This window comes from Echinops telfairi, unplaced genomic scaffold (assembly GCF_000313985.2).
Source record: "Echinops telfairi isolate 266 unplaced genomic scaffold, ASM31398v2 ScPeMD7_7468;HRSCAF=8506_0, whole genome shotgun sequence".
NCBI lineage: Eukaryota > Metazoa > Chordata > Mammalia > Afrosoricida > Tenrecidae > Echinops > Echinops telfairi.
In genome coordinates, this window is record NW_022111369.1 from 44,393,298 (window position 1) to 44,405,435 (window position 12,138).

At 42.6% G+C, this 12,138-nt stretch overlaps 1 protein-coding gene across 1 annotated transcript in view; it reads left to right on the top strand.

Moving 5' to 3' along the window:
- The window catches only part of PPEF2 (protein phosphatase with EF-hand domain 2), a 41,060-nt gene extending 31,813 nt beyond the window's left edge, over nucleotides 1-9,247 (top strand). The window contains 6 exon segments of the mRNA XM_004703384.2: nucleotides 618-760; nucleotides 4,864-4,970; nucleotides 5,561-5,724; nucleotides 6,633-6,720; nucleotides 8,936-9,145; nucleotides 9,148-9,247. Of these exon segments, the coding sequence (XP_004703441.1) occupies nucleotides 618-760; nucleotides 4,864-4,970; nucleotides 5,561-5,724; nucleotides 6,633-6,720; nucleotides 8,936-9,145; nucleotides 9,148-9,188 (753 nt within the window). The 3' untranslated portion in view covers nucleotides 9,189-9,247.
- Nucleotides 9,248-12,138: the final 2,891 nt, after the last annotated feature.

Consider the following 12,138-nt stretch of genomic DNA (forward strand, 5'->3'; position numbering starts at 1 on the left):
GCATCCCTAGAGATGATCATGTGGCTCTTTTCCTTTGTTCAATTGATGAGGGGCATTACTTCGATGAACCATTCTTACATTTCTGGAAAAAACCCAACCTGGTCATACTGCATAATGCTTTTAATATGCTTTGGGATTCTATTCTACAGTGTTTTTTTTGTTGTTGTTGTTGTTGGAGATTTTCACTTCTATATTCAAAAGAGATAGTGGTCTTTAGTTTTATTTTCTTGTGGTCTATTTTAGCATTAGAGTATTTTTGTCTCAGAGAATGAATTAAGGAGCCTTACTCCCTCCTCTACTCTTTGGGGGACTCTAAACATATTAATGACTTTTAAAAGTAGCCTCAACATGGTACAAGAGGTAGTAGCAGCCCATGAACTTGGGGAGGGCCATATATGAAAGGTGAATGATTCTAATTCACCCAACCATCTGCTGGAGAAACTTGGCAGCCGGTTTCTGTAAAGATTATAGCCTAGTAACTCTTATAGGTCAGTTCTACTTTGTCATACAAGGGTTGTTATGAGTTGAAATCAACCTGATGACGCCAACATTTGGGGTTGGGGGTGAAAGGTTTCTCGGTGAAATTGAATACTTGTCTTTCTTCTCTTTCAATTCAGGTGCTAACCATCTTTTCTGCCTCCAACTACTATGAAGTTGGCAGTAACAGAGGAGCCTACGTCAAACTGGGGCCTGCCTTGACCCCACATATTGTGCAGTATCAAGCTAACAAGGCAACGCATGAGCTAACCATGAGGCAAAGGCAAGACATTACAAGATGATTTTAAGAAAAACAAAATTACAGAGTTTGATCTTTAAAGTGTCATATGTCATTACATTTATCAAACTCCAAATAAGAACTCAAAAATCAGCTATGTCAATATAATGATCTAGAATAGACATGGCAACAGACTTCTCCTCTCTCTACTCTAAAGTCTCTCATCCTCAATGGCAGCAACACATTTGCTTCCTGCAGAAATTATTCTCACTGAATGGATCTTTGGTTTGGTAAAGTCTATAATACCAGTTCACCAAGTTTTCCCAGGGTTGCCCTTCTATTTTCTTACCTCCTTAAAGGACTTTTGTTATGTCCATAAAGCATAACCAAGGTTCTATGACAATTTGACAGAGAGATTTCAATGTGCATATTTATTAACAATGACTCATTTTTGGTGGTAAGGAAGCAAGTTATATTCTTTAAATGATATTTGTTGAAATGATTCTGAGTTCTAGCTTTAGCTGACCACTTAACACATACCCAGTGCTATTATAAAGTTTTAGATATACTATTCCACAAAGAACTATGAGATCAATATTATTAATTTGAACTTTGTAGATGAGTTTGCACATATTTTGAGGAATCATACTTGGCTAGTTCATGGGCACACTGCTAGTAAGTGGTGATAATAGCTTTGACCTAGGCAGTCTAACTTCAGAACCCACACCCTTAATGATTATGCAATACTGACTTCCACAGAGATGGTATCTCAAAGTGTGCAGGCAGCTAACAGCTACAGTAAGAGTGATACTGACCATGCATCTTTAATTAGTCTAACGCACCCAGCAAACCAAAGAAATAGACAACGTTAGCGTCCATCCCATGAACAGAGAACACATTAATGTTTAGCCTACACCTTGTTTGAATGCTGTAAAAGTAGATTATTTTAAATCACCCTTGAGCGATTAAACATTAGCTACCCTCACCTCAAAAAGTAGTCTGTGGAAATTTTAATTGCTCAAGTAATAGTTGAACCTGTGGTGTAGAGAACACATGGGAAGCTTTATGAAAAACCAGTTTTCGGATTCTCACTCCGGCCTTACCAAATGAGCATCTGGGGGGCAAGGGGGGGAGCTCACATACCAGGAGTGTCGTGATTCCTGATGACATAGATGTCACTAATTGTGGTGCTCACGAAACATGTTGAAAGTACGCAGACTGCCAAAAGAACAAGCAAAGACAAATAAATGCTCCTGAGAGGCAAGGATGGGGAGACTTCATCTCATGTAGTTAGGACACGTTGTCAGGAGAGACCAGTCCCCGGAGAAGGACGTTATGATTGGTAACGGAGCTGGGCAGTGTAAAAGAGGAAGGACGGACACAGTGGCCGCACCAATAGACTCAAGCATCACCATTGTGAAGATGGGGCAGGACCGGCCAGGGTTTCGCTCTGTTGTCCACAGATAAGTCCACTGTGAGTCGAAACCACCTCAATGGCACCCAACAACAACAACCACTCATCCCTTCAAAAGGAATCACTAGGGGCTCCTATAAATAACACAAACGCTTCTTAAAAAGAGTATGCACCTCGAAGAGGCAAAGGATGCTCAGCTCTGTGAAGTGTGCATCAACTGCATTACCTCGAGTACAACATCTAATACTTTTTTCCCTTCCAGCATTTTTTAAAAGTAGTTTTATTGGCACATAATCCACTTATCATACAAATCAATAGTTCAAGTGTATCAAGAAGAGTTGTAAAATCATCACCACAATCAATTTTGGCACAGTTTTTCTTTCTTGTACTCACTGTTATTAGCTCCCCACTCCTTGTTTCCCAACCCACCCCGACCCCTGCTGTGTCCCCAAGAAACCATTCATTATTAGGCTGCCAACCGCAAGGTCAGCAGTTTAAAATCAATAGCTGCTTGCTCCGTGGGAGGAAAATGGGACTTTCTGCAAAGAGTCACAACCTAAGAAACTCACAGGGCAGTTGTTTACCCTGTGAGGCCACCCTGTCCCGCTGGTTTATCAGGGACTCAATGGCAGTGAGTCTGGTTTTCTGGTTTTGGGATTTCATATACAGAAAAAATACCAAAAAAAAAAAAGCAGCCACAAAACCTAACAACAATAACAAAGTAAAACAAAAACCTCAATAAAAAAGTAGAAAATATTAAAAACTAAATCATAAGGTGTTAAGTTTTAACCTAACTGCGCCTGCAACAATCCATTTTCCAATGCACTTTGCATAATAGCACTGCTATTCACATCCCTGGTCTATAGTCAGAGGGGATTCCCGGAGGCTTAATCCATGGACATCATCTAATTTATCCAGAGGTCAATGATGTGAGCACAATGAAGAATTTAGAAATAAGGAATGAAAGATCTCTGAGTAGGCATAGCAATGTCTTAAATTTTTTTAAATAATTAAATCATTTTATTGGGGGCTTATGCAATCCACACATACATCTTACCACAATCCACACATACATCCATTGTGTCAAGCACTTTTGTACATTTGTTTCCCTCATCATTCTCAAAACATTTGCTTTTTACTTGAGCCCTTGGTATCAGCTCCTCATTTCCCCCTCCCTCCTCGCTCCCCCCTCCCCCCATGGACCTTGATAATTTATAAATAATTATTATTTTGTCATATCTTACACTGTCCAACGTCTCCCTTCATCCACTTCTCCGCTGTCCATCCCCCAGGGATGTAATATGTAGATCCTTGTAATCTGTTCCCCCTTTCTCCCTCACCTTCCCTCCACCCTCCCGGTATCACCAATGTCTTACCAGCCACAAACCCAAGGCCACATTGTCTTCTTACAGCAGTGATTCTCAACCTTCCTAGGGTTCTCAACCCTTCAATACAGTTCCTCAAATTGTGACCGCCCCAACCATAAAAGTATTTTCGTTCCTACTTCATAACTGTAAGTTTGCTACTGTTCTGAATCAGACAACCCCCGTGAAAGAGTCATTCGACCCCCAAAGGGGTCAAGACCGACAGGTTGAGAACCACTGTCTTAGAGGAATCCTCATTTGGAATCCACTTACTACTGGTTACCTTGACCTCTCACACGAGTAGCGGAACTACTCTGGAGTCTGGCTGCCAGCACTTGATTCCTGGCTACACTCCTTATTAGCTTTGTGACCTTGGGCTCCTTACTTCCTCTCTCTGGGAAGGGCATACTAATGAGCATGCCCATTCAGTGGATAGTGGTAGATTAATGAGATGGTCCATGCATTTAGTAAGTGCTTAATATGTGCTGTGCATGACCTAGCCACAGAGATCCTTATAATCCCTTGAAATCCTTATAGCTCCTGGGGACGTTGTCACACCACAGCCCTGTATGAGAACTGTCTATGACTAGAGTTTACCAGAAACTTTTTAGTGGTCTGCCAAACCAGCGGTCCCTAAACATATGAGGGGTTTGAAAAGCCATATGCTGACATGCGGTACCAAGAACTCCAGAACGAGGCCCTGGGTTCTCCCTTTTTGATAATGCTGAGAAGCCAAGTTAAGGGCTCTTATGCTAAACATTTGCAACCTTCAAGGGAGATCTTCATCAATGAAAACATAATTGAAATGTTTTGTTTGTTTGTTATATTTGCCTTTGGGTACTTTCAATAGTCTTGTTCACTCAACTACAGATCTTTACTGAACACTTACTTTGGGCCAAATGCCGTGCCCAGCATTACTTTTCGACCTAACATGCATAAAGTCAAATTAATACTAATAGTAAATACTAAATTCGTATTATTATGTCATTCATTAAGTCTAGCCTTGTGACTTTTTAACACACCAATAAACGATAGGCAGGATGCTGACAGATGGTGACTGACTGAGTGATTCCATGGATTCATAATTCGTCTGTTCATCATCACAGCAGTCCTGAGGCAGGCGCATTAAGGCCTGGAGAACTTGCCCACCGAGGTGGTCTTTCTAGAGAACCTGGTCACCAGAGAGGACAACACACACCCTATCTGTACACAGATGGGGGAAACTGGCAGGGGGGGCTGGGGAGAAACGAGAGCTAGAAGTCATCTCCCAAAGGCTGAGCTCTTGAGATGTAAGGAAAGAGGAGAAATTTGGTACAGATTTGTGGCTTTTCCCTTGGGAGTTTACTGTTTGTCTTCCTTTTCTGTCCCAGGATCAGCAAAGTAGAGGAGTCAGCTCTGGGAGCTCTTCGAGAAAAATTATTTGCTCATTCTTCCGATCTTCTGGGTGAATTTAAGAAGCACGATGCAGGTCACCCTGGTAAGCCTCGTCAAGTCGAAGAAAGACCCTTGCAGGCAGAACAGTGACATCCACAAATTCACAGCCACGTCTTGTCACGCACATCGGCTCTCTCTCTCTGCCAAGGCATTTTCCGTTAATAATCTATCAGAGGGGCTTCAGAAAGTTTGTGGGCAAATGCCATTGCCATTTGATTCTGTTTTTCCATGACCTTTTGGAAATCCCCTCCTCATCTGAGGGATTTAGGAGGTTTGAAACAAAGTAAAGCAACTGATGCTTTTTATGTATGATGTGATATGCTATTAATTTCAAGTCTTATGAGATTTCCAGGAGCAAAGAGAAAACAGAGAACTGTGAATGTGAATTTCAGATAAATCGCAAATAATTATTAATATTACACATACTCCCTGCAATACTTGGTGCATACTCAGTCTTCGTTGAATGTCTGAACACCCTGCGCTTTATCCGGCAGTCCTCGTGTGCAGACAACTCTGCCGTGACCAACAAAGACCGGGTGAAGGCCCGTGATGGTTATTATGTATGGAGAGGCTGTCAGGATTCAAAGGTGTACGCCTATAGGTGATGGGTCCACCATGTAACTCTTCTCTTAGGCTTCATCACCCTGAGGGACTGGGCGACCGCCGTGGAGTCTGTGCTACGTCTTGGGTTGCCCTGGCGGATGCTGAGGCCACAGCTGGTGAGCGGCTCCCCCGAGAGCCTGCTGGAGTACAAATCCTGGCTGGAGGGCCTGGTCAAGCAACAGCTGAACCGGGAGGTAATGGTGTGATTGATCATGGGCCCCAATGGACTTTATGAGAACTTTGAATCGGAAACAACAAAATCTTGAGACTCCTAAAGGGAGACTAGTTGAGAAAAGGCAGCGGCTCTTTGTTGAGTGCATGAGACTTTGGCTAAGTGGTTTACATATGTGGCCTCAGTTAATCCTCGAGCCACCTTCAAAGGGAGGTATTACTGTTATTATTTGGCCCTATTTGGTTTTATTTTAGTATTTTTAAAATAATATTTTATTGACATAGCTTACACATTCCAATATATCCATTCACATACAATGCTGCTGTTCAATCCCATTGGGTGGGGTTATACAACCATGAATACTATTAACCCCCCTTTAGCACTACTATTCTTAGATCATGGAGCTCTGGTGGTATGGTGGGTTAAGTGTTGGACTAACAGGAAGGTTGGTGGTTCACACCCACCAGGAGAAAGATGAGGCTGTCTGCTTTGGTAAAGATTCATAGTCTCATAAACCCTATGGAGCAGTTCTCCTCTGTCCTTTGGCTCACAATGGGTAAGACGCCATTCGATAGCAGTAGGTCATACTTAGACGCCGCTTAGAGAGGTTAAGAAACCTGCCCGTTCTACATTGTAGAGCAGGCCCGCACACCCAGCTCTGCTAGCTTCACGGCTGCTTTCTTTCCTTGACCCGATACTGCCTGCCCCCTTAGAAATGCATTTATTGGGTAAGTATGGACTGCAGTATAGTGTATCGAAGACCCTGGACTAGGAACTTCTTAAACCTTTAGATTCTTTGATATGTAGAACAGACAGAGTGGGCGTTGAGAGTTGGCTTCCACTATTTTCAACCGTCTATTGTTCTCAGCGTTGATTGTGTGTTAATCAAAAAAGATACAGAAGGGAAATGAGGTGTTTTTCTTCTTACAGAACATACAGTCAAGTTTGCTGGAGACACTGTATCGAAACCGATCCAACCTGGAGACCATCTTTAGGACCATAGATAGTGATCATTCAGGTAATGCATTCAGGAGACACGCGTGGTAGTTTCACCTCTCCATCTGCCGTACAGCATTCTTCCTGGTTAGTAGCAGAAACTGGAAAAGCACGTGAGCCATACAAGCAATTAGCTGCTGTGTAGAAGGGCGGGTGGGGAACGGAGGAAGACACGCAGAATGAGGACCAACAGGCTCCTCTGAGAGAGAGAATCGTGAAGATGTGGCGTCCCACACGAGTGCATAAAAGAGGAGACAAGTAATGAAGAGGGCCTGGACCAGCAAGGCTTCTGCAATCTCACCCACAGGCCTTCAGTATTTGAAGTTTGAACAATTATAGATTCACAGGAAGTCGCACTAAATGGACAAGGAGTCATGTGTACACTTCACCCTTTTGCTTCCATTGGTCCAAGAGCTTTTGAAAAAAGTGTTATTACTCTTTTTTCAATGAGGGTACAATTCACATACCATGAAATCCACCTATATGGAAGGTACACATTAGGAGTTTTCCATATTCAGGAGGCTGTGTAACGAATTCATTTTAGAACATTTCATTTCCCCAAGTAGATACCCCAACCCACAACACCTGGCAACCACTTCTAACGGACTGGCCTGGCCTGTTTAGACGCATTTCATATAACTCGAATCATACAATATGTGACACTTGTATCAAAAGTCTTTCACTTAGCATGATGTTTTCAAGGTTTACCCATGTCATAAGATGGACAGAGCTTTATTCCTCTTTGTGGTTGAATGATATCCTTTGGTATGGATATATCTTTTTTTAAAAAAATATTAAACAAGTTGGTGAGCATTGGGTTGTTTTTGCTTTCCTACTGTGAGTCTGCTGCTATAAACATTTGTGTACAATTTGGGGGTTAACGGGTGTCTTCCGTTCTCTTGGATGTGCGTGTGTGTGTGTGTGTGTGTGTGTATGTGTGTGTCCAACAGTGGAGTGGGTAATATGCTAATTCTATCTTTTAACTCTTGAGAAACTGCCAAACTGTTTTCCACAGTGGCTATACTATTTTATACCCCCATTAGTAATATGTAAGGTCTCAATTGCTCCATATCCTAACCAAAAATTCTTTTCTCTCTGTGTGGTTATAACACGCTAGAGGGTGTGAGGTATCTCATTTCCATAATGTCCAATTATATTGATTATCTTTTCATATATTTCCTATTTGCCTATTATCCATTTGTGTTTCTTCTTTGGAGAAACATTTCTCTGTCTCTTTTGCCCATTTTAGAACTGGGTGATTTCTCTTTTTATTGTTGAGTTGGAAGGGTTCGTCATATTTCTGAAGGCTAGACCCTCGTCAGATAGACCTGTGTTACTAGTAACTGTTTTCCCCATTCTTTGGGAAGACTTTGTCATGTACTTGAAAACATTCTTTGAAGTTTGGAATTTTTATAAAGTTCCGTAGACCTATTTTTTATTTGCTTGCATGTGCTTTTGGTGTCATATTTAGAAAACTGACGCCTAATCCAAAGTCACAAGGATTTACACATATGTTTTCTTCTAAGTGTTCTATAGTTTTAGCTTTTATAGTCAGATTGCCAATGCATTTTGAGTAAATTTTTTAAAAATATGATGTAAATTAAAAAAAATATGATGTTAGGTAGGCATCCAAATTTATCTTTTGCATGTAGATGTCTTAGTTGTTCCCATACTGTTTCTTGAAAGAGTGTTCTTTCCCCCAATGAATGATCTTGATACCTTTGTAAAAAAACATCAAATGAACATAGATGTATGTGTCCAGAGCTTTTCATCAGCAGAACGTCCTCGTGTGTGCTGGGGATGGTTCCCTGTGGGATTGCTCAGCAGCAGCACCATTGCCGTTGTAAGCCTGGTGATCCTTTGTTCAGGGGTGCATCCCGTGCATTGAAGGATGCTTAGCTGCATGCTTAACTTTATTGAAGGGTACCAGTAGCACCCCTTTTGCAGACATACCAATAAACATGTCTCCAGACATTGCCACATGTCCCCCAGGGTAGGGAATCATCACCCCAGTTGAGAATCATTGGTGATCTCTGTGTGTGTGTGTGTGTGTGTGTGTGTGTGTTTCATTTACTCGGGAGTTGAATGAGCTACTAGAAAATCTACAGAGGTTTTAGTCGGTCTTCGATGTCTCCACCCTGCTGACAGCAGGCAGCATGTTACGTTGCAAAGATGTCAGGGGACATGAACATTAAACCCCATCTGACTCACTGAGGTGCCTTCCTCTCTCTCGTAAGGGTTTATCTCCCTGGACGAGTTCAGGCAGACCTGGAAACTGTTCAGCTCCCGCATGAACATCAGCATCACGGACGACTGTATCTGTGACCTCACTCGGAGCATTGACTTCAACAAGGACGGCCACATCGATATCAACGAGTTCCTGGAGGCTTCCCGCCTGGTGGAGCAGACCAGCTTGGAAGGCAGCCCCTCAGATGGTCCACCGGCCACCACTCTGACGACAGTGGCTGCCACAGCCCGGGCATGCCCTGAGAAGAGCCGGTTTCCATCACCCAGGCTGCCTCCTTAGCCATGTTGAACTGATGGCTGAAATGCCCTCCTTCTGCGTGGATGGATAGACCTTTATCCTGAAACGTTATGCATCAGAATCGTCTGTGAACATTTTGTGTCCCTTTTAGGTTCTGTGTTTGTGTGTGCAATTCCTCAGCTCAGACACTTCATATGGTAGAACCCACTTCTAAATATTTTAAATCCTGAAGCTCACCACTGTAACATAGTCCCCTCATGTTTTCGTTTTATTCCTTTTATTTATTATTTTTCAAATGAGGTACTGGTAAAAGAAAGTTATAAAAAATTATTTATATCATCCCATGACACAAACGTATGGACTGTATCACTTATGTATTTTTTCTTACTTGTCATGACTTCAGTGTTTATTATATAATGGTTGACCTTTTTATCAATTCACAGATAGTAATAAATATGTCCCCATGTTCCTGCATAATTATTGGTTTTTACTTTTAGTATGCACTATAATTTATTCACCCATTTTTAAACATGTACTTATTTCTAGCTTTTCATATTCTGAATACCTATGATTTATAACTTTGTGCATATATTTTTAAAAACCTTGTCAATTATACATTGCCTGAGGATAAATTCTTGGGATGGGATTCCTTTATCAAAAGGTGTGAATATTTTAAGGGGTGGCACATACTGCCCCATTGCTTCCCAGGACTGAGCATATTGGGGTCACCATATACTCACCAACAAAACAGTAAGTGTGATCCTTTCTATCTTTTGTTTGTTTGGATTTTTTCACTGCCATCAAGTTGATTTTGACTCATAGTGACCCTATAGGACAGGGTAGAACTGTCCCTATGGGTTTCTGAGAATGTAACTCTTTACAGGAGTAGAAAGGTGGTTTCAAACTGCTGACCCTGAGGTTAGTAATCCAACACATAACCACTACATCACCATTTCCATGTGTATTTGATACCATGTTTCCATTGTATTTGACTATGGATTTCTTTGGTTTGTATTCAGAACTGTCTTGCTGACCTCATTCAATCAGTGAGCTAATTGAAGATTGGAGAGCTTGCTGGTCTGTGATCCAGCTTTGGCAGAGTCTGGGCTGGAGCCCACATTTCCTGGCTCGATCCATTTTCCTTTCCAGCTTTCAGCAGGACCGATGATCTGTTTGGATTGGCTGTAACCATCTATGGCCCTTCTGTCCCCTCCTTTGTGTGTCAGACAAGAGTCTTAGATGCCCCCGATGATATCCTGCAACCTGATGTTCATGGCCTCATGTCGACCTGTGTCTTACTTCTAGCCAATAGAATATGACAAAGGTGATAGATAGATGTTACATATGGGTTTGAAGACATGGCAAAGATGGTGGGTGTCACTCTTGCAACCTCTGTAGGACTGTGTTCTAGCGGACTGGCAGCTAGACTGAGGAAGCCAATGTGACAAGGAATTGCAGATGAACTAGAGGGTCTGTAGGCAGTCTCCAACCAACCTGGGCCACACAACCTGGGACCCTCGACCCAACAAACACAAGCAAATGGTAAATTCAAACGACCTGAATGGGCTTGGAAGCAGAGTCTTCCCTAGTTCGACTTCTCGTTGAGAGTGAAGCCTAGCCAATGCCTGGATTGCAGACTGTGAGATCCTGAGCAGGGGACCCAGCTAAGCCATCTTGGACTCCTGGCCCATGGGAGCTATGAAATAAACGAATGTGTATGGTTTTCTGCCATTAAACTTGTGGTCAAAGAGCTCTGGTGGCACAATGGTCAAGCACTTGGCTGTTAGTCAAAAGGTTGGCCACTCATACCCACCCAGTGGCTCCACCAGAAAAGTAACATGGTGGCCTGTCCCCATAAAGATTCCAGCCTAGAAAACTCTCTGGCGCAGTTCTACTTGACAATGCCTAACAACCAGTCTGTGGTGATTTGCGATACAGCACGGAAAACAACTACACCTTGAGGACTGAAAAAGTTCTCTTTATTTTCCGGTTCGACCATTCGGGGAGCCCTGTTGGTGTCGTGGTTATGTGTTGAGCTGCTACTCTAAGGTCAACAGTTTGAAACCACAGGAGAAAGATGGGGCTTTCTACTCCCACAATGAATTACAGTCGTGGAAACTCTGAGAGGCAGTTCTACTCTGCCCTATAACGTTGCTATCAGTCAGAATGGCAGTGAGTGCTTCTACCATCCAGGAAAGTCTGCACTTCCATCAGCTGATACAATCAATGACTCTTATGAGCAATGTATGTTGCCTAGCTTAGCAGCTGTGAGACCAAGTTTGCATAGTGAATGAAGGTTTACATCTGTGCAAACAGTTCCCCGTCAACAAACACAGTGCTTGTTTTGTTTTCACAACATCCTCTTCATTCATATGGTTAAAGGTAAACAAGGGGAGGCAAAGAAGAACTCCAGGAACAACTGGGGTAAGGTACTGGAGAGGTAGTCATACAAGCTTGTAGGGAGACAGGGTGGGGGGCATAGCACAGGAATGACCAACGAACGCTCTCCAGCCAATGCAGGAGTGGGGTGTACAAAGGCAAAACGCGCAAGTCTTCATAAGGGCATGTGATTGGTTGGCTGGTCAGTTCAGGGATCGGTGGTTGTAATGCCCTCTGACAGGAGATTCCTGAACCCTACACAGATTGACTGACTGCTGCCTGGTTGTCTGCCATTCTATTCGGGGTAGCGGTTGCTCAAGTTGCTGTCTGGGGGCCTGTTTGCTGTTTTAACATATTTCAGTGTCCTGTAAACTCTATGTGCGTGCTCAAGGTTCAGAGGAAATTTCCAGAGAAACATTCCGCAATTAGTGAATTGATTCAGGGAGGGCTTCAAGATCCCTTCATTTAACAGGAATCTAAAAACTGTACTCGGAAGAATTAGCAAAATCATTTTCCTAATCTTAAGGTTTAATCTTAACAGCAAATTAAAAACAGCTGGGGAGCTTTTAAAACTCT